The sequence below is a fragment of the Hypomesus nipponensis genome, chromosome 22 (assembly GCF_054491055.1).
Source record: "Hypomesus nipponensis isolate SF chromosome 22, ASM5449105v1, whole genome shotgun sequence".
Lineage (NCBI taxonomy): Eukaryota > Metazoa > Chordata > Actinopteri > Osmeriformes > Osmeridae > Hypomesus > Hypomesus nipponensis.
Genome location: NC_140382.1, coordinates 9,648,166 through 9,668,820, shown reverse-complemented (window position 1 = coordinate 9,668,820; position 20,655 = coordinate 9,648,166). Strand labels below are relative to the sequence as shown.

At 49.1% G+C, this 20,655-nt stretch overlaps 4 protein-coding genes across 6 annotated transcripts; 2 read left to right on the top strand and 2 right to left on the bottom strand.

Annotated features, from left to right (window-relative positions):
• Positions 1–860: 860 nt before the first annotated feature.
• On the top strand, positions 861–7,228 carry fbxo10 (F-box protein 10). Its single transcript, XM_084686426.1, is given in 12 exon segments — positions 861–1,040; positions 1,629–2,295; positions 2,537–3,385; positions 3,475–3,624; positions 4,179–4,315; positions 4,490–4,560; positions 4,789–4,941; positions 5,044–5,199; positions 5,202–5,372; positions 5,483–5,793; positions 5,888–6,075; positions 6,301–7,228. Coding segments are annotated over 11 exon segments (2,964 nt in total). The 5' UTR covers positions 861–1,040; positions 1,629–1,710; the 3' UTR covers positions 6,494–7,228.
• A 71-nt stretch (positions 7,229–7,299) lies between these two features.
• Positions 7,300–10,794, bottom strand: polr1e (RNA polymerase I subunit E). Its single transcript, XM_084686430.1, has 12 exons — positions 10,644–10,794; positions 10,348–10,451; positions 10,186–10,262; positions 9,928–10,013; positions 9,761–9,816; positions 9,492–9,636; positions 8,958–9,068; positions 8,725–8,821; positions 8,188–8,318; positions 8,006–8,087; positions 7,781–7,912; positions 7,300–7,629 (listed from the first exon to the last, which is right to left on the bottom strand). Exons 1-12 carry the CDS (start codon positions 10,741–10,743, stop codon positions 7,464–7,466), a joined length of 1,287 nt encoding a protein of 428 aa, XP_084542556.1. The 5' UTR covers positions 10,744–10,794; the 3' UTR covers positions 7,300–7,463.
• A 358-nt stretch (positions 10,795–11,152) lies between these two features.
• Positions 11,153–16,997, top strand: zbtb5 (zinc finger and BTB domain containing 5). Of its 3 annotated transcripts, none has more exons than XM_084686428.1 (4): positions 11,153–11,463; positions 12,048–12,319; positions 12,422–13,255; positions 13,415–16,997. In XM_084686428.1, exons 2-4 carry the CDS (start codon positions 12,110–12,112, stop codon positions 14,600–14,602), a joined length of 2,232 nt encoding a protein of 743 aa, XP_084542554.1. In that variant the 5' UTR covers positions 11,153–11,463; positions 12,048–12,109; the 3' UTR covers positions 14,603–16,997. The 3 variants fall into 3 exon arrangements, with proteins under 3 accessions (XP_084542554.1, XP_084542553.1, XP_084542555.1); XM_084686427.1 differs by having other exon boundaries at positions 11,153–11,468; XM_084686429.1 differs by lacking the exon at positions 11,153–11,463 and having other exon boundaries at positions 12,028–12,319.
• grhprb (glyoxylate reductase/hydroxypyruvate reductase b) lies at positions 16,962–20,493 on the bottom strand. The gene is made up of 9 exons (XM_084686431.1): positions 20,234–20,493; positions 19,686–19,819; positions 19,513–19,585; positions 19,309–19,425; positions 19,052–19,140; positions 18,733–18,837; positions 18,448–18,583; positions 18,198–18,328; positions 16,962–17,271 (listed from the first exon to the last, which is right to left on the bottom strand). The coding sequence occupies exons 1-9, from the start codon at positions 20,404–20,406 to the stop codon at positions 17,150–17,152; spliced, it is 1,080 nt and encodes a 359-aa protein (XP_084542557.1). The 5' UTR covers positions 20,407–20,493; the 3' UTR covers positions 16,962–17,149.
• Between the last annotated feature and the right edge of the window lie 162 nt (positions 20,494–20,655).

Below are 20,655 nucleotides of genomic sequence, written 5' to 3'. Positions count from 1 at the left end.
ATAAGGATTATTTTTCATCATGTTTTATTTCCGTGCAATTGAGAAGGCTAAACCCAGGGGACATGCGTGAGACACCCGGAAATGAGAAGTCCAGGTGTCTATGTTAATGTGGCCACGGAGACTTGTCATCCACTGAAGCACTCACATCTGCCATGAATAAATAAATAAGAAACACTGTCTGCAGTCAGTAGAGAGAGGGGGTGGAAGGGTGGAAGGGTGGAAGGGTGGAGGGGTGGAGGGGTGGCTGGCAAGGAGGCTCGAGAGTAGTGGAGAAAATAAAGCAGAAAAAGAGATGAGAGATAAGAGAAGGAACATTGGCACGGGAAAGAAGGAGGCTGAAACAGATGTAGCCTAGGCCTATGCAATGACTATTATTAAACCAGCTATTTCTGGCAGTTGCCTTGTGTTCTATTTAAAACACAAAATACATGGAACAGTGACTGTAGATTATTCTTGAGTGATGATGTGCCATCTCTGGCCCTTATAGCCAAATACATCCTCTCTAGACACAGATGTGACTCAACTACATTTACAGCTGTGTAGAAGCGCCAAACATCAAATTGTTGGATCAGAGGATGTAGAATGACGTTTCCTGCGCAAAGGTAGGCTCATTAACAGATGTCTTCGTGCCCTCTTGTGGTGAAAAGGTGGTATTACTATCTATTCACAACAAATATCACTGTATGTCTACATCTTTACAACATTGCTATCTTCCACTTGTGCAGATTCTATATTATGAAGGTATCTAACAGAATATGCATAATGTGGGCTTTCACAACCAATATATAATACAACCAAAGTCTTTATTTCTTCCCTCTTCTCTCGCTACCTCCGCCCAAGCGGGGACGTCCCCGGTTTCCATGCCTTGCCGTAAAGTAAGAGCAAATGCCTGAACTCTCCACCGATGTCTCATCTTGGGCGATGAGGATTGTTATGATGTGGCGTTGAAGTCAGTATGGTTGGCACACCCGTAGATTTACCTGTCAGGTAAAAAAAAACGGTGATGTGCGGGTTTTCGGCCAACCAACTGAGATAACACGGTAAGGAGTTCCTTATTCACCATCTGTTAGTTACGTATATTATATTTGTCTACGACAGAGCCTGCCTGCTAACTACATTGCCTCGCTCGTATGCCCGCATGTTTTTCAAACGTATCCTTCATTGAGGAGTGTGTGTGTGTACTAGTCTCAAATGAGTTGCGACAACTGTGAGGCTTGTTACGAATGTAGCTGTTTAACTGCTGTGTGGTATAGGTGCTTGTCTTGCTCTCGTGACGTTGACCAGTTTCATGCAAAATCTTTATTTCTTGTAGAAAGCCTTGCAAATTTGACGAACGCTCACATTTACTCGAGGCCAAATAATTATTGCAAATGTATATTTCAGTATAGAGATCCACTTAATAATTACATCGATTAGTATTGCCCAGTCATACTGGATCTAAACGATCAGTCTTAAAATATGCTTTTTGTGTGTGTTTGGGCAACAGTCCCTAGGTGGTCCTTTGCCCCTCTCTTCCACCCCTCTCATTCCTCCCCCTCCTCTACCCCTCCCCTCCCTCCCCCTTTTCTGCCCCATCTACACTTTCTCATCTACTCCACCCCTGCTGCATCTTTCTCCCCCTTCCCCAGGTGTGTTGTCCCTCCCCCCCACATCCCACCCTATTCCCTCCTCCCCACCCTTCTTCCCCAGGCAGTCCTAGTCCCAGCTGTTATGGAGGTGGGCAGCCTGCCAGTGGAGCTGTGGAGGGTGATCCTGGCCTACCTGCCCCTACCTGAGCTGGGCCGCTGCTGCCTGGTGTGTCGGGCCTGGAGGGAACTCATCCTCTCCCTGGACAACACCCGCTGGAGGCAGCTGTGTCTGGGCTGCCCCGAATGCCGGCACCCCAACTGGCCCAGCCGGCCCCACCTGGAGCCCCCGTCGTGGAGGGAGGCCCTGCGGCAGCACGCCTTGGCCAGCCGCACCTGGACCCAGAACGGACCGGAGCTTCAGCCCTCGGCCTGCCTGCATCTGTTCCGCCGGAGAAAGGACCGGCGGGTGTGGCACGTGGGGGCGGGGTGTGAGTTTGAGACGCTGCGGGGGGCGCTGGGGGTGGTGGGGCCTTATGACCGGGTGGTGCTCCACCCTGGTGTTTACGAGGAGCAGGCTGAGCTGGTGCTCAGGGTGCCCGTGGAGGTGATGGGGCTCGGCAGGCTGGGGGAGGTGGCGCTGCTAGTGTGTGTGGAGCAGCAGTGCCCCACAGCCAGGCTGTGTAACCTGGTCTTCATGCCCGCCTGGTTCTCCACTGTTGTCTACAAGGTGAGGGGATGAGGGGTTGGAAGGAGATTTACTCTGTTCTTTTAACTTTCAGTTCTCACAAGGTTCCGCCCTTTCTCCCTTGCCCTCTCCCTTTTTTTCCCTACTCTCTCTCTCCCTCTCTCCCTCTTTCTACTTCTCGAATTCACTCACTCGCCCTCTCTCACTATCTTTCTTCCTCCGTCCCTCTCTGCCTACCTCCCTCGCTCCCTTCCTCCCTTCCTCTGTCACTCCCTCCCCTCAGACATCGTCAGGTCATGTGCAGCTGGACAACTGTAACTTTGAGGGGGCCCAGCTGCAGATCCGCGGTCCGGGTACCTGCCAGGCTCGCTTCTGCTCCTTCTCACAGGGCAGCTCCGCTCACTTCCTGGGCGTTGCCCTCAGCCTACTGGAAAGCTGCGATTTTGCGGGAAGTGACACAGCCTCTGTGACGGTGGAAGGAGCACCAGTTTCAGAGAAAAATTGGGCCTGTAAGCACCTGGCAGTCCAGGCCCGGACTATTACATCCTGGGGCTCACCTGGGAATGGTAGCCCAGGGGGAGGCCCTCAGTTTGGGAAGGACAGTGGCCTGCAGTCCCTAGGGGCAAACGTCAGCCTGAAGGACTGGAACAAACAAGACGGTGAGAGGGGGACGGGGATCCAGGGTGTGGAGGAAGGGCTGTGTCAGGACACTGTGATCGAGGACAGCTGGACTGAGAGCGAGCCCAGCGAGGAAGAGGAGGAGGTTGAGTCCCACACCACTACTTCCCTAACCACAGGCAACATCATCAGCAAACCAACCGTTTACAAACTGGCCCATGACCACCATAGCCTCAGCCACCTCCTCAAGGCCAACTCTGACGGTTCCCTGCCCCCAACCTCGGACCCCATCCCCCCCTCAGTGACACCTGACCTCCGCACTCTGACCCAGGAGCTCCAGAGGGATCCTGAGGCCCAGGCACTGGCATCAGCAGTCCAGGGCTGCGTCCTGAAGCGCTGCCTCTTCCGCGAGGGCAAGGGCGGAGTGCATGTGTGTAACCACGGCAACGCCCGCCTGGAGGGCAACGTGTTCCGGGGGCTGAACTACGCGGTGCGCTGCATCCAGAACGCCACGGTAACGGTCTCCATGGCTCTCCAGCATCAACTTATACCATCATCAACCAGCGACCTGACCTCCTGTTCTACTCCCACTCCCAACCCTAGGTTGTGATGCTGCGTAACGAGGTGAGCGGTTGCCGGGCGTCTGGCGTGTTCCTTCGTCTCTCCGCCCAGGGCCTCATCGCTGACAACAACATCCACTCCAACGGAGAGGCAGGGCTAGACATCCGCAAGGGAGCCAACCCCATTATCCTGGTAACGTCACACCCTCTGTCAGAGTACAGTTCGGCCAAACCTTTAAGCATCCACTTGCACGTGGTGCATTGAACATCTCTGACTGCTCTGCTTGTTACTGTGGAATTCCCTGCGGAAACAGAGTCAGACAAGATGGAGGCAGAGAGAGATATGTTCATCATGTACTCAATGATTTATAAGCTGAATTGGACCGTGTTTTCATATTGTACTTCACTAATGGTGTTCTGCCTTCATCTGAAGTGATACCACACCCAATGTTGATTGTCATCATGTATTGAAATAGAAATGCAGTCTAAAGTGTCTCACCGGGCAGAGCGCGTACCGCTTGGGCTTAGGCTTTAACGCAGGGCCGCTGGTTTGATTCTGGCCAGGGCCATTTTCTGCATGTCTTCCCCCTCTCTCTCTCCCTGCCTTTCCTGTCACTCTACCATTGTTTCTGTTAAAAAAGCTGATTGTAAATAGGCAGTACCAAGTGAACTCCATGCATGCTGTAGAAGCCTGGGAGCTGCTTGTCCTCCCTTTCTGCTTGATATTCTGACTTTTCTCTCCCTCAGTGTAACCGAATACACAGTGGCATGCGTTCCGGCATTGTTGTCCTGGGCAACGGGAAGGGTTCTATCCGCAGCAACCAGATCTATAACAACAAGGAGGCGGGCGTGTACGTTCTTTTCAATGGCAACCCTGTGGTCAGGTAGGTGGGGCAACAGGAATATTCCGGAAACAGCAAAATGGAGAATCACCCCTTCTTTTCTTTTTTTAAATGTTCTTTGACTGTGCTTTGTCACTCAGCCTTCCTATCTCTCTCTCTCTCGCTCCCTCTCTATTTCTCTCTCTTTCTCACTCCCTCTGTCTCCCTCTTACCCAGTGGGAATCACATCTTCCAGGGCCAGGCTGCAGGAATAGCTGTGAATGAGAGTGGCAGGGGCATGATATTAGGTATGTAAATGCAGTGGAGCCAGTCAAAACAAACACCCACAGAGCAACATAGAAACTCCCTGTAAACACATCATTTTAAAGCTACACAACTATTCGCCTTCCCTTTAATGCAATTCATCCATCCATCCGTCCCTCCCTCCCATCATTCGTTCCTTCCCCAATCCCTCCTTCTCTCCATCCATCACTCCCTCCCACTCATCCGTCCCTCCATCTTTCCCTCCCTGTTAGAGAACGTGATCAGGGAGAACCAGTGGGGGGGAGTGGACATTCGGAGAGGGGGTGACCCGGTGCTAAAGAACAATCACATCTGTCATGGCTACTCTGATGGGGTGGTGGTTGGAGAGCGGGGCCGCGGGCTCATAGAGGGCAACCACATCTACTGTGAGCTCACTTCCCTCTGTCTGTGATGTCATTGCAGTTTGTTGTTTATTTTCTGAGAACATGGTTGACCCTGTGAGTGATTCTGTCACCTGTTGTCTCTAGGTAACAAAGGATGTGGCGTGTGGGTCATGTCCTCCAGCCTCCCTCAGCTGCTGGGGAACTACATTACCCATAACCGCATGTACGGCCTGGCGGTGTTCTGCCGGAAAGACCCCGAGGGCGCAGGGCAGCGGGAGACATACCAGGATGGGGGTGGGGGGAAGGAGGAGGAGTAGGAGGGGGTGAAGGTGGAGGTGGACAAGAGAACTTTAACGAGGAAGGAGAGCTGCTGGCGTGGGAGAGTGATCTGGACAGTGAGGACGAGCGCTTCTCTTCCCGCCGCTCCATCAGCGTAGCTCTGGTTGAGAGCAACTGCATGAGCCGCAACGGAGGTAAAGGCTCAGTATGGAACACAGCTGTCTGGGCTCTGTCATTGTGGTGCACCCTTACTTTATTGTCTGGTCATCTTCCTGTCTCTTTCCCTCCTCTTTCTTCTTCCCAGCGGTCGGCCTCTATGTGAAGAGCAGCGAGCCGTTGAATGTCGTTGCAAACCTTGTCAACGGTAACCGCGGTGCCGGTATTGCCTTGCTACAGAGCAGCCAGCTGACCCGACTTGTCGCCAATTGTGTCCAAGGCAACAGCCGGGGCGGCATCACAGTGGACAGGGAGTGTAGGGTGGAGCTCCGAGGAAACGGTGTCTATGACAATGGCGGCCATGGTGTTAGTTTCCATGGTGATGGGCAAATTGTGGAGAACGACGTGGTGGGTAACCGTGGATACGGGATACGGGTGATGGACTGTGTGGACGTGAAGGTGAACAGAGAGAACACACACACTTCAGGGTTGAGTTTGTTGAGTTGAGTTTGTGGGGTAGAGTTGTCATGGTTGTGTGTGTGGTCTTCCTCAGGTGTTGCGTAACCGTGTTCAGCCAGTTCAGGGGTGTGGCATCACTGTACAGGGACTGGCCAGGGGCATCGTCCATGACAACCTGCTGTACCAAGGTCATCCTGGTAACACAAAACCCCTGCTGCACTGCGATCCTGGCAGCGAGAGCTGTGTGCTGCCTAACAACAGTCTGCTGATGCATAGCACCAGGTAACTACGCAACATACCGTACCTACCTGTTCCTCCATACACCCCTCCAATTAGATGTCTGTCTCATTATAAAATTGTAATCCGCAAAAAAACGGATTATTCTGTCCCATTGAAAGCGAGAAAGTCTGTCAGACTAAGTTGTATGTACTGTCTGCATGAAACGCTGTAGCTGTTCGACATCATGCTAGCCTGTTGAAATACTACCTTTTTTCTTCCGCCTGTTAGGACTTGTGCCTCCGCTCCTCCCTGGACCCTGGAGAACCCCCCCCCTCGACCTGTAGTTGATGCCCCCTCAGGCCCCCCCACCTCCTCTGCCCGACACCCCACCCACCTTGCCGTCTCCATGACCACCAGGATCACTGCCTCTGTGGAGAGTGGTTGCCATAATAATGGCAGCGTCTTCTGCTCCATCCTGTGACGGATCCCTCTCGTCCTATAGTGTCTGACCTGGGCAATGACATCACTCCACAGACATGAGATGGTTATGTGGGATGTTACAACATGGCACCTTACAGACTTCTAAAAAAGCCTGTGACTGTGCTCTAGAACACATCCTTAACAAGCTAACAGACAAGATGAAAAGAGATACCAAACCTTTTATCACCACTTTTCTATTAAACCAATGTCAACATTTAGTAATCAAACTGCCGTCAGGACAAAAAACACAAGCTATCTTAAGGATTATAGCACATGAATACATGGGCACCACTTTCTATTCCAATGCTGAAGCACAGGTCAAGCTTTTATCCATATTTAATCAATTTAAAGAATACATGAATTCACCATAGTATATAGGTGTAGGGATCATACGGAAGACATAGCTTAGTTGACTGGGGTGTTGAGTTTAGTTTCAGTTGAAAGTCAATTGAAGATCATATCCATCTGCTACAATGTCAATGCTGTGCCTTGATGGACGGAGGAGTATATGAGCAGTGACCGATCTACCAAATCATCAACTGATTTCCCTGAATAATGTGTGATAGGAGACCAGCCTAGTCTTACCCCTCAGCTGAGCACAGTGACCAGGTTGGGTTACCAGGTGACATACCATGCTTCTCGCTGCTTTCATCTAATCTGAAATGTGCAATATGTAACGTCTACAAATGTGCCTCTACAATTTGCTATACAATATAAATATGGATGTTTTCAGTCACTTGTCAAGTGTCCAGTTACTGCTAACCCCCAGCTTACAGCATGGCTTGAAATGATTCATCACAAGGAGGGTTCTCTTTTCGTTTTTTTATTAGTTTGACATTAACAGTATCCTCACTGGGCAGGAATCAATAGCATTCTTGCTCTTCAAATTAAAGTTTATTCGTATAGCTCTTAATCTCACTTCTCCCTCTAGTAATTCCCTCTTCCCTCCCTTCGTCTAGTAATGCCCTTTTCTAACGCATCCTCTTGCGTTTCCTGTTGTCGAGGGGCGGTTCGTATTTGACCAGAGGGAGCTCCAGAGTGGCCAGCCTGTGCTCGTTCCCAAGCCCAGTCTCTTTTGCCTTCCCATGGGGAGGCCTGCTCAACTTCAGCCCCATGGACTTGGCTACCTCCTGCATCCTGCAGAAGACACGTGGAAGAGGTATATGCACACATACATACATTTAGCAATGTCTCTTGCGTGTAAATTAAGATTTGATGACCACCAGGTCCACCCATGTGTGTGTGTGTGTGTGAGAGAGAGAGGGTGAATAGAGGCTCGGCTTCCTACTTAATCTCGGTGATCCCTAGGTCGCGGTGAAGGAATGTGAGGTCAACAGTCATGTGACCCATGTGTAGCAACAAGGCCAGGCAGTAGGCAGCCACCTTCACACGCATGGATGTCGACACCATATTCTGTACCCTGGACTCGCAAAACAGCACTTATTGAATGTCTTATAAAAACGACTGCAATCACCAGCTCCCCCTGCTGTTGGTAAGGCATTGGATGACCTACCTGCCCTTGTTGAAGGTCTCCACTGTGAAGCTCTTCATCAGCTTGTTCTGGATGATACGAGGACAGTCCTCCTCCTCCCCAACTGGACAAACACATATAGGTCATCTGTCACACATAAACACAAACACACACAAACCTGCAGTCCCCCCCCCACACACACACACACACAGCATGATACTTACACCTGCGCGTGAACATCTTGACGTGGACTAGTTTTAGGAGCAAGCTCAGGTAGTAGGCACAGCGTGCATGTCTGTCCCTGGCAGGGCCCTCACTGGGCAGGCGGCTCAGCTGCTGCACCACACACTGGTTCCTAGAACACACACACAAATGCACACACCAGGTCTCCAGGTCATAGATTTAGATTAGTGTTTTCCCAGTTTGAACGATAGCTATCTCAAACACATTGTATTCAACACCAAGCTGATGGAGAAAGAGGTTGTCCTGCTGTAGTGTAGAAATGATCTGTGCATGTGATGGAGGAATGAACAGTGCATGCAGTAGTGTGGCTCCAAGAGCCCAGAAGTAAGTAGTGTAATGTGTGAAATTCAACAGAATTTACATGAAATGTGGTTCTTTTAACCAAGATTATGCTGCAAGGTGTTTTCCCTCCCTACAACATTTACCTGAACATTTCCAGTTTATTCCCATGAAAAGTTTCCAACTTTGGAAACATTCCAGAATTTCACAACCCTAGCTATTATAGAAGAATACCCTACCCTTCGCTGTCTCTCATCTTCTGTAACTCCTCTGGGGAGAGGGTGGCCATCTTGGATCCCGCCGCCTCGAGGGCACTGTACTCTACTGGGGTTAGCACTGGGACGTGGATAAGGAGACACACACATCCAGGACAAAGTGGCTACATGTATATATGCTAATCTCACATCTTCACACACTCTATTCCACAAACACACCCTCTGTCACACATGTCCGGACAGCAGGGAAAGGATACAGTCATCAAAGAGGTAGACCTGGTCGGGGGAGGTGGCGTCTGGGTGGCATGGAGGCAGGTAGGGAGCGAACTCTGACTGAGCCTGTGCCTGGGACAGTTCGTCCTGCAGGGCTAGGGACGAGGTAGGGAGAGAGAGAGGACACAGGGTGAGGCAGGGACGAGGTAGGGAGAGAGAGAGGACACAGGGTGAGGCAGGAATGAGGTAGAGAGAGAGAGAACACAGGGTGAGGCAGGGATGAGGTAGAGAGAGAGAGAACACAGGGTGAGGCAGGAATGAGGTAGGGAGACAGAGAGGACACGGTGAGGCAGGGACGAGGTAGAGAGAGAGAGGACACAGTGTGAGGCCGGGACGAGGTAGGGAGAGAGAGAACATAGGGTGAGGCAGGGACGAGGGTCTGGAGGTGAGAGTAGATAGATGTGCGTTTCTGACAGTGCTCCCATGCTTGGAATTCATCTTAGTATTAGCAGTTTGTTGCATGCTTGCCGCATTAGTCCAGTAGTGAGGTGGTAGTGTGGAAATGGGCCTGCATTCACCTTCCAGACCCTTGCGATCGATGACGTTCTGGGCTGCCTTGGCCACTGCCTGCTGCAGGGTTTCACTGCCCACCTGGTTCAGCCTGCGCGAGGTCAGGGCTCGCTTTTGCTTGTTGGTGCCAAATGCCTCAATTAGAGAGTCCACCTGGCCAGAGAGGAAAGGGTTAACAGGGAAAGCCAGAATATATTGTTTCTTTATGTTTATGTATTCATTCCTTTCTGATGTAGAGGGTAGAGTGCACAGTGTTTACGTGCGCGTGTGCATCTACCTTGTCTCTGTATGTTTGGTTGTTACTAGACGGGTCAGCCTCAGGGGCGATCTCCCCTGTAATGAGAGGACCACATTCCCATCCTCACTACAGTGACAGAGAACAAGCAACATTCTACAACTCAAACTACATCTACTATATGATGATCGGGGTCGTTTTTTCGTTACCTGGGATGACGGGCTGCATGTTGAAGAGCAGAGCGTTGTGCACCTCCATCTTCATGGTCTCCTTGTTTAGGACTCCAACATAGTATCTGTAAACAGTTTACGACAACAACTGAAAAATAGTTACTATACATCCCACACACCTGTTTATTCTAACACTGGAATACTTCTGTCCTCTTGGAAACAATGGTCCCTCAGATGGTGCTTGTGAGACAGCTGGGTTGGCTGCGAGTCATTCTGTAGGCCAAGAATGATGCCTACCTGCAAAGGTTGTTACATTTTAAGGATCCTGTTTCAAAGTTATTCCCAACGTAGGACAGTCTGTCTGATTCAGCAACCTGTAAAGTGGAGATGTGAGAATGGTTCAACCCTTTCATCATGGGATATAAAGGCTGTTCTTGCAGTACGACGCTGATCTCTTACCAACAAGCGTCTGCTCTTCTTCCTCGGGTGGTTTTCATCGACGTTCTTGTAAAAGGTAAAGTTTAGCTGATCTGTTTTCTGCAAGGTCCCATTAGAGAACTGAACTGAAGAGCACATATAGCAAATTGGTCACGGTCAAAAATACTGCATTTCATTCAGGATGGGGCACCCACGTGTGGGACGGAAATAGGTATTTTACAGTGAAACGTCTTAGCCCAGGGGTACATAATTTCAATATTACGATAGTACACGTTTATTTTATTAGTACAGACAAAATGACACGTAGAAATAGTTACCGATAACTGCTTGATCTGCCTCTCTTTCCTCTTCGCAACATACGAGTGAACACTTCGCGTCCATGTTTGTTGTCACCACACTTCTGAAAATACCTGACATCCCCACAGCGTAGCCCTGTGGTGAGGAATGTTATTGCAACGCTCACGTCGGCGGGGACAATCGAATACAGCGCCACCTACTGTGTCTGGAAAAGACAACAGCCACCAGTCTGTCTGCAAGATGAAACATAATAACACTGAGGTCATCATGATCGTCAGATTGTCTATAGTGGTCGTTGGTTAATATGTTACTGCTCAGAATTGTCACCGATTGACAAGCAATAAACATAATATCCACAAAGGTCAGAATTCTGGTGCATTTGATTGGTAACAAACGTTTGGCTTGAAAATCTGTAGCTACTTTGCTGCCACACACACTACCACATTAGGATAGGTTGCTCCAGGCAACCGTCCCCAAACTCCAGACCTAACCTCCGCCCCTCTGTGTCCGTGCACACTGTTAGTACTAGCGTGGTGGAGTGACCAAGCAACACCAACCCAGAACATACGCTGCCGCTCCGGGAAGATAGCGTCAGCAACATGGATGGACAACCAGCATGATAATATATAAAATGTTCTTGAGTATATAGCTCTATACAAAATTTAACTGAACATTTTCCACGTTGGCACGTCACCTTGTCCACTCGACCCGTGGGCTGGGAAAACAAGCTGGCTGACTGGAGTCGGCGGCCCTTCCTGTTGTCTAGCTACAGTACTGTTGCTAGCTAGCTGGCTAGCAAACTGTCTTGACGGACGCGACCGGGTTTCAGAGAAAGTAACAGTAAGGTAACAATCGTATCTTTTGAACCCTAGCTATTGGTATCACGTTATCTGTTTCACTGTATAGCCCAAGACAAGCTTTATGTGTGGTATAATGTAATTTAATTAGCCAGCTAGCTAGCAAACTAGCTACTGTAGTTGAAGGCGTTACTGCCGGCCCAGCTAGCGAGTCTTTCAATGGGAAACTTGCTTTGGCCACTAATTGTCGCCCACGTCGTGCAAGTTCGTCTAAGATGCTATGTAGTTGTGCCTTTGTGCCTTTTAAACGGTACAAAAGATAACATTATCTCAAAGTGACTGATTTGCTTGTCTTGGAAGTAGGTACACATGGCATGCTACATAGCCTTTGCAGATTAGGGAACTGTAAGATGCATGCATGGTGGTGCTTGCTGGACAACCAGTCAACCAGAATTAGTTCATACGAAATTGTTAACATCCAGTTTAACCGTATCTTAAACTTGATCTCTTACAGTTCTATCCACTTGCCTTTCTCCCATGTGTCCCATGCCAACTTTTTCCCTCCCAGCTTCTCTCTCCCCTTCAATCCTCTCCTTAACATCTTTCCGTGTCCACATTATCCCCCAGGTTATCATCCGTCCCCCTGTCCTCACCCTTTAAGGTGGCCTAAATCCCTCTTCTCCCAAGTCATGGACTTCCCGGGCCACTTCGACCAGATCTTCCAGCAGCTCAACTACCAGCGTGTGCATGGCCAACTGTGTGACTGTGTCATCGTGGTGGGCAGCCGCCATTTCAAGGCCCACCGCTCTGTGTTGGCAGCATGCAGTACCCACTTCAGGGCCCTGTTCACCGTTGCTGAGGGAGACGCCAGCATGAACATGATCCAGCTGGATAGCGAGGTGAGGAGGATGATGACAAGAAGCCTTGAATACATCACTGTTATTATGAATGATGTCATTACTGCAGAGTGCTACTGATACGAACTCTTCATCTGTCTCCAGGTAGTGACGGCAGAGGCTTTTGCTGCCTTGGTGGACATGATGTACACCTCCACTCTAATGCTGGGTGAGAGTAACGTCATGGATATCCTTTTGGCCGCCTCCCACCTGCACCTCAATGGTGTGGTCAAGGCCTGCAAGCACTACCTGACCACCCGAACTCTTCCCATGTCCCCCCCGGCCTCCTCTGACAGGCCGTCCCACCACCACCAACTCCAGACAGACCAGCAGAGGCACAGGCAGCAGCAGGTAGCAGAGTTAGCAGCTAATGCTAACCAAAATGGAAATTCCAACCAGGCGGCTAACTCTGCTAGTTTAGCGGCTAATGCAGCTAAGTCCAGACTCCAGCGCTCGTTCCTCCTGCAGCAGCTGGGACTGAGCCTGGTGAGCTCAGCCTTGGGTGGGATGGAGGAGGATGGGGTCGGGAATGGGGTGGGAGGTGGTGCGGTTGAGCAGAGGGCTTCCTTTCCCATTCGCCGCTTTCACAAGCGGAAGCCTTCCTTGGGCCTATCAGAGGAAAGGCCCAGGCAAAGGCCACGCCCCTCAGTGGAGGGAGGGGTGAGTGGCGAAGGAGAGGAGGCTGGGATTCTCTCTCCTGACTCCCACAAGATGGCGGAGGAGTCCAACCTGGATGCGACGATCGCCGGGCTTGTAGGAGGTGTGTCCCAAGATGACCAACAGATGCCAAGCCAATCAGACGGAGGCCACTGCAATGGCGAGGTGCCTAGACTGCTGCAGGGAGGGGTGGGGAAAGAGGAGTACGTGGATGGAGGGAATGGCCCGATGAAGGTGAAAGAAGGGACAGAGGAGGAAGACGAGGAAGACGGCCGACAGAAGGTACAAAGCCAAGTCTTTCTTGAAACTATGCTATTTGGTGTGATGGCTGTCGTTTGAAACTAAATGTATTAAACGTCATCTGTAAAAAAAAAACATATACATTCAATATAAGCATCCATACATACTTCTTAGCCCTCTCATGTTCTTCTGGTTCCTCAGGTGGTGGTGAAGCAGGAGCCCCTGAGCTCCCCGGAGCCAGTGGATGAGACCAGCGATGTGACCTCTCAGGCGGAGGGCAGTGGGCTCAGCGACCAACCAGAGTCCAGGAGGCGGGTCGAGGAGAAGGCAGAAGAGGAGCTAAGCCCAGAGAGCAGCGACCGCAGCTTCACCTCCACCTCCGACCCCCAGCCCAGCTCTGTCCTGCTGCAGCCCAGAGAGCAGCAGCTGCTGAAGGCCGGCCTGGGCAGGGGCAGTGGGGGTGGAGGTGGGGGGGTGTTTGGGTGTGGTGATGGGTTGGATGGGAAGTCTGGCTTTAGCATCACTAGCTTCCTCAGTGCCAAGGTGTTCGGAGGGGTAGGGGCTGGGCTGGTTGCCGGGGACGATGACCTCCCAAACACAACAACGACCAGCGACGGTGCTGCGCGTCACTTCCTGCTCGGCCCAGAAGCCACCGGGAACTCTGGCTCCGCCTCTTCCTCTCTGCTCCGGCCCTCTTCCAGTAGTCACTTACTTGGAGGCGAAAGTTGCAGGTCCTTTACAGATGCTGAGTCGCTCTTTCTCCGCCCCCTCCATGATGGGCGTGTAAGCCCCATGGGTGGGGCCGTAGACCCCTTCGCTTTGGACTACCAGCGCTCCAGTCTGGGGCTGCACTCGCTGGTCCGAGCCAGCAGAGGGAGTGCTGGCGCTGCTGCGGCCTCACTCGGTTTCCCTGGCTACCGACGCATTGCTCCGAAGATGTCTGCCGGCCTGGGAGGAGATGGAAGCGTAGGTGGAGGACCAATAGGCTCTCTCATCCAGGACGCCTCCTCCACCTCCTCCTCCCTGGGGGGTCCCCTGCTACGCAACGGGACTGGGATCTACGAGGCGGGAAGCGCCCCCCCTAACAGCTCCCACCCTCCCCAGCTGACGAGGGCCTCGGCAGACGTCCTGTCCAAGTGTAAAAAGGCGCTGTCGGAGCACAACGTCCTGGTCGTGGAGGGGGCCAGGAAATACGCCTGCAAGATCTGCTGCAAGACCTTCCTGACGCTGACAGACTGCAAAAAGCACATCCGCGTCCACACGGGGGAGAAGCCCTATGCCTGCCTGAAGTGTGGCAAGCGCTTTAGCCAGTCCTCCCACCTCTACAAACACTCCAAGACCACTTGCCTCAGGTGGCAGAACAGCAACATGCCTGGCGGCATGCTGTGAGGCTCTCTGCCTGGGGAGGACCCTGCTGTGTAGCACTGCTGTAGCCCGGAAGCATACTGTTTGCGGGTTTGAGGGAGATTGTTTTAGGGGTTACAAAGTGGAGAGATCAACCATAAGGACCTCCACAACATTGCCACCTTTCCCTAAACATACTCTAGTTGCTTAGACTGTTAGTCCCCAGTTTTATTGTCAGAAATTCCCCTGCAGAATATCAATGTTGTCTAACTGAGTGTTACTGAGTATACTCTAATACTGACAGATGTTCTTGTTGAAGCCTAATTCAATTAACATTCTTCAAGAAACTCACAACAGGGTGCTGAATCCCCTCTGTCCTATCATCAATTAAGTTCAAAGGAGGGTTTTTGGATGTTTTGAAGTTGCTTTTAGTCTGAGCACCTTTTAACTAGAAAATGAACACTGATGAAGGCTATGTTCTTGAAGGAATATGTCACAGTGTGTTGGCCTTTTGTTTCTCTGTTTGAGAATCCTTTTTTAATTTGCACATGGCCTGTCCTGTGTGTGTGAGTGTATTGAAACGCACAGCGTTTGTCCTAGTCTATAGCCTTATGAAGGAATATTCTGTAAGCTGAGAACATTATAAATGTAAATATTGCACATAAAATGGCTTTAATCACTTGCCATTACAAAGAGAATTAAGCAAAAAAATCTCAAATTTGTTGTTGTGTAACAGTTTGGTAAAGCATTTGCATATCGAATCGCATTTTTTGTACATCTAATGCTTGCTGTACTGTAACATAGGTAAAACTAGACAAATCCTTTGCAATGCGTGGAAAACGTTACGAAACTTTCTGGGAAGTTAAAGGCAGGATAGGCAAGTTTTGTGAACCTAGCAATTGCAAATGTCCCCACTGTGGGACTAATAAAGGATGATCTTAACTTAATTTTTGCTTGAGTTTGAAAGGATTCAAACCAAAATATCCCACCACCTCCCTTAAAAGCCACGCCTCCAGAACACATGAACATGCTGCCTGACTACTGCCAGGAGGTTGGTAGACAAACAGACCACTAGTCCATCCAGTCTTTGCATTCGGTCTGAATGCCGTCCAATCATTAGGGCCGGTTCAACCTTAATTTAATCTATAAGTCCTGTGACGCCCACAGATATCAGATTGATTTAATTTTACTGTCAAACCTTGACATGAATTGGTTGCTATCAGGATGTGAAGTTTATTTAAGCAAATATGACACCTAATAAGACAAATATGCTTCTCAACAACATTGCCTACCCTGCCTTTAAACCGGGGATTTTTTTTTAATATTCCAAGTTGGAAACTTTAAATTTGAAAAACTTTAAGTTTGCAACCCTGCTTTCTTAAATTTTTTCCCCACCTAACTGAAACTAACAGACTCAGACTCCTGATCGCAGGGTTAATGTATGTGGGTCTGTTTTTCCCTGTCTGGAGCAGTATTGATTCAGCACTGTAAAGTTATGTTGGTGAACTATGCGTCAGAACGTAGGACGTATGACTGTGTTGATGTTTCTGCCAAGTCCTAGATCCTAGTGAGTCCTAGATGAACTCCAAAACCCAGCAAGTCCTAGACGACAGGCTAAAGCTACTTAGCTACGGAATATAAAGGTTTAGGGTCTCTTTAGAACAGGTCCTGTATCTTTTTGTCTTGTTGTAGCTTGTCTTCTACTCTGCCAGTGTCAAACAATGATTATGTCACCCACTGCTTCTGTTTCCTAGTTGGCACCTTATTGTAGAGTCTTTACACTGTTAAAAAATAATTGCCTTTTTGTATGAAATGAACATGAGTATTTTTTTTTTTTTTTTTTTTTTTCATACCTCAAATTATTTACTTCGTAGGATTTTGTGACTGTAAACATAAGCTATATTCATACTACTCTTCATATCTAACTTCTGAAAACCTACAGTATTAAAGGTTGTATGAAATGATGGGTTCATTTTTAGTCAGGTAGAAATACTGGGGTACTCATTAGGGAAGTGATGTTGAAGATCCTGTTACAAAAATCTAAGATGACTTCCATTTCTCTCACTGTGACTTTGTTTCCATGGTGCGTGTCCATTGTAGCAGTTATGTAAACAGTTTCTTTATCTATATATTTGCACTGTAAAAAATATTTATACAATAAGCCCATTTGTGGATAAGCCAAAACCAATTTGAAAAGCCTAAATCAAAAGATTAATTAGTAACATAAGTTACTGCCTTATACCCTGTTGCTTGAAAAGCTGCAATTCATTTAAATGTAACAAGGGAAGGACATTGATATTCTTTCTTTACATGTAACCATAGTGTAACCATGAGAAGACTAAATGTTGTACTTTTTCTTTGTTAAAAATAAACTAACTAAATAACAGAAAACCTATCTTTTCAGTTGTATTGATTGAATAAAAACATTTTAATGTCTCAACTTTGTGTCATCCACAAATTCTGAATTAGAATTATTTTAAGCATATGAAATAGAGTATGAATGTAGAGTATGAGTACAACAAAACAATGGTTTCTTTAGTTCTTCTCATTGAAGATGGGACCCTTTCCTTCCTGGTTGCAAGTGATTGGCTCCTAAATCTTGAGCTCTTTGATCATTGGCTGGCCCGTCAGGCCTAGCAGCAGGTTATTCGCTGCTAGGGCAGACATGGCATTTCGGGTGCTGTAGGAGGCACTGGCGATGTGAGGAAGAATTACTGTAAAGATGGATGGAGGGAAAAGGAAGAGAGGTGCAGTAAGGCTCTGTTCTTCATATACAGCTAGCACAAATGTCTAAGTCACAAATACATGTGAAAGCCTCAGACACTTAACCACACTTTTTAATAGTAATATTAGGCTTCTGTATGGGCTTAGAATCATCTAAATTGTGCATTAAAACCCCGGAGGTGACGACATGAGGACATAACTGAGTAACAAGGAAAGCAGTAATGGAGAGGACAGACTCACCACAGTGATGGAGAGGACAGACTCACCACAGTGATGGAGAGGACAGACTCACCACAGTGATGGAGAGGACAGACTCACCACAGTGATGGAGAGGACAGACTCACCACAGTGATGGAGAGGACAGACTCACCACAGTGATGGAGAGGACAGACTCACCACAGTGATGGAGAGGACAGACTCACCACAGTGATGGAGAGGACAGACTCACCACAGTGATGGAGAGGACAGACTCACCACAGTGATGGAGAGGAGAGACTCACCACAGTGATGGAGAGGACAGACTCACCACAGTGATGGAGAGGACAGACTCACCACAGTGATGGAGAGGACAGACTCACCACAGTGATGGAGAGGACAGACTCACCACAGTGATGGAGAGGACAGACTCACCACAGTGATGGAGAGGACAGACTCACCACAGTGATGGAGAGGACAGACTCACCACAGTGATGGAGAGGACAGACTCACCACAGTGATGGAGAGGACAGACTCACCACAGTGATGGAGAGGACAGACTCACCACAGTGATGGAGAGGACAGACTCACCACAGTGATGGAGAGGACAGACTCACCACAGTGATGGAGAGGACAGACTCACCACAGTGATGGAGAGGACAGACTCACCACAGTGATGGAGAGGACAGACTCACCACAGTGATGGAGAGGACAGACTCACCACAGTTTTTGAGGGTAAAAAGCGGGTGGCTGGTTGGGAGGGGCTCAGGGACGGTGACGTCCAGGCCGGCGCCGGCTATCTGACCGATGGACAGAGCCTCATAAAGGTCCTGCTGGTTCACCACCCCTCCCCTGACACACAACACCAGACAGACACACCTCTGAAAATCTGTGTGTGTTTCCATTTTTGATGTACACATTTAGAAAACGTAGGACATGCGTCTGCATGTGCATGTCTATGTCTCCGTCACCTGCTGGTGTTGATAAAAATTGAGGTGTTCTTCATCTTGGAGAAAAGGCTCTTGTTGCAGATCTCCTTGGTCTCTGGCGTGAGAGCGCAGCAGATTGTCAGGAAGTCTGACTGCTTTGCCAGCTCATCCAGAAAGACTGGAGGACAGAGACATGACACACAGAGTTACACACCACAACAGATACATAACATAGACCACAATTCACTCACTTCATCCATTCATCCATCCATCCATCTATCCTTAGCTGTTCAGATGGAGGTCTGGGAGTTGACCGGTGCTACTCACCGTACTCTGCATTGATCATGCTGGCCAGTTCAGGTCTGGGTACCACGTCTGTGTAGATGAACTTCTTTACCTTAAAGGGCTTCAGGCGCTCTGCGATGGCCACCCCTGTCACACACACAGTTACAGCTTGACAAATGCATCCGTCTATTTATACAACTTGATATGCTAACGTCTGCAGTAACGTTGTGTTGAAGTACATGGGTCAGGGTATGTGTTTCGTGTGAGATTGTATGGAAGAGTGTCATGATGTGTGTTTAGTGTGAGGTGTGCATGTTGTAATGAGGTGTGGGTGTGGGAGGTTGAGTGTTGTCATGCTCACCAATCCTCCCCAGACCCAGGATGCCCACCGTGCTGTTAGCTAGCTCGTAGCCACACAGCCACAAGGTCCTCCAGGTGCCCCAACCCCCTCTGAGTAGGAGAACAGAGGGAGAGAGAGGTTAGACATACTTGAAAACACGTTGCAGCATGTGTGTATGTAAGACAGAAAGAGTATATGTGTGTGTGTCAGAGAGAGTGTGCATCAGTGTGTGCATCAGAGAGAGTGTGCATCAGTGTGTGAGTATGTGTGGACAGTACGTCTTGGCTTCATGCGTGGCCTCGATCAATCTCCTGGACGTGGTCAGCAGCAGAGCGACGGTGAGCTCTGCCACAGAGTCCGTCAGAACGTCCGGAGTGTAGCCCACACGGACCCCCCTGAAAACGCACACACGTATATACACAGAATTGGATTAAGGATTGCCACATGACTGTCCCTGCTGTGTATCTGGTCAGGTCACTGACCTCTTCTTCAGCTCCTCCAGATTCAAATGGTCAAATCCCACTGACATAGTGCTGATGACTTTCAGGTTTGGACCTGTAGGAACGCACACACGCCGGCACACACATAAGAGGAGGCCCCTTACATTGTGTCAGGGATAAGACATTGACATGGACAACAAAGACAATCACCTGACCTGCGGCATCCAATAACTCTGTATCAATCTTCTCGGTGAGAACGCAGAGCAGAGCGTCTATGCCTTTCACCTTCTGGAGCAGTTCCGATCTGGGCACAGGGACATCGTCTGAGTCCCACAGGTCAAACTGCACTCTGCATGAAATGAGAGGTTGAGATTAATAAATAAACAAATAAATGATATACAAGTTAGAGTACATTTAAAGAGCAACTAGACATTATGTATTTAAACTCACACACACACACACACTCACAACCTATGTAAGCAAACTGACTGGACCCTTCTTATCCAACAGGTCGGTGGGGCAAATATTGGCAAACCTGTTTACCCAAAGTAAATGATGAACTTTTTCACTTCAACTTCTAACTCTTAGCATTTTACAAAAGTAACATTTGTGTAATATATTCATTTGGCAGATGCTTTATAGCCTACACCCACAATGTTCAGTTAAATAACCCCAAAACAATTGTACAAATTAGCCTACATAATAAACTATAAACAAGGTCCATCAATTTGAACATTGTGTTTTTGTGTGGTCACACACTTACTGTCCAGACTCCCGGAGGATCTTCAGTCCCTCTGGGGGAATTTGTCGGGTGATATACACCCGCGGAAGCATTGACATTTGTCTCTGCACTGCTCCAGTTCGACCCCCTGCTGTATTTAATGGAGTAACGGCAATCCGCTGTAGACGACGCAAAGCCACGCGACTACACCACATCTCTGTGGAGGGGAGAAGTCCAGAGCAGACAAGTGGAAGAGTTAGAAGACCGGTTCAAAACAGGGACTTCGGAACTTTGGCGTAGACTAGTGTCTGTGTGTCGTTGTGAGTCAGTCAGGTTGTTTTTGGCAAACGCTTAGAGGGGAGGTACAGCAGGTCTCCAGCGGGTTGTCATTTGGTCAATATGATTGGAGGTTTGAAAGGTCTGAGTATAAAACCTGGATTTCCTGAAGAATATGTCAACATCAG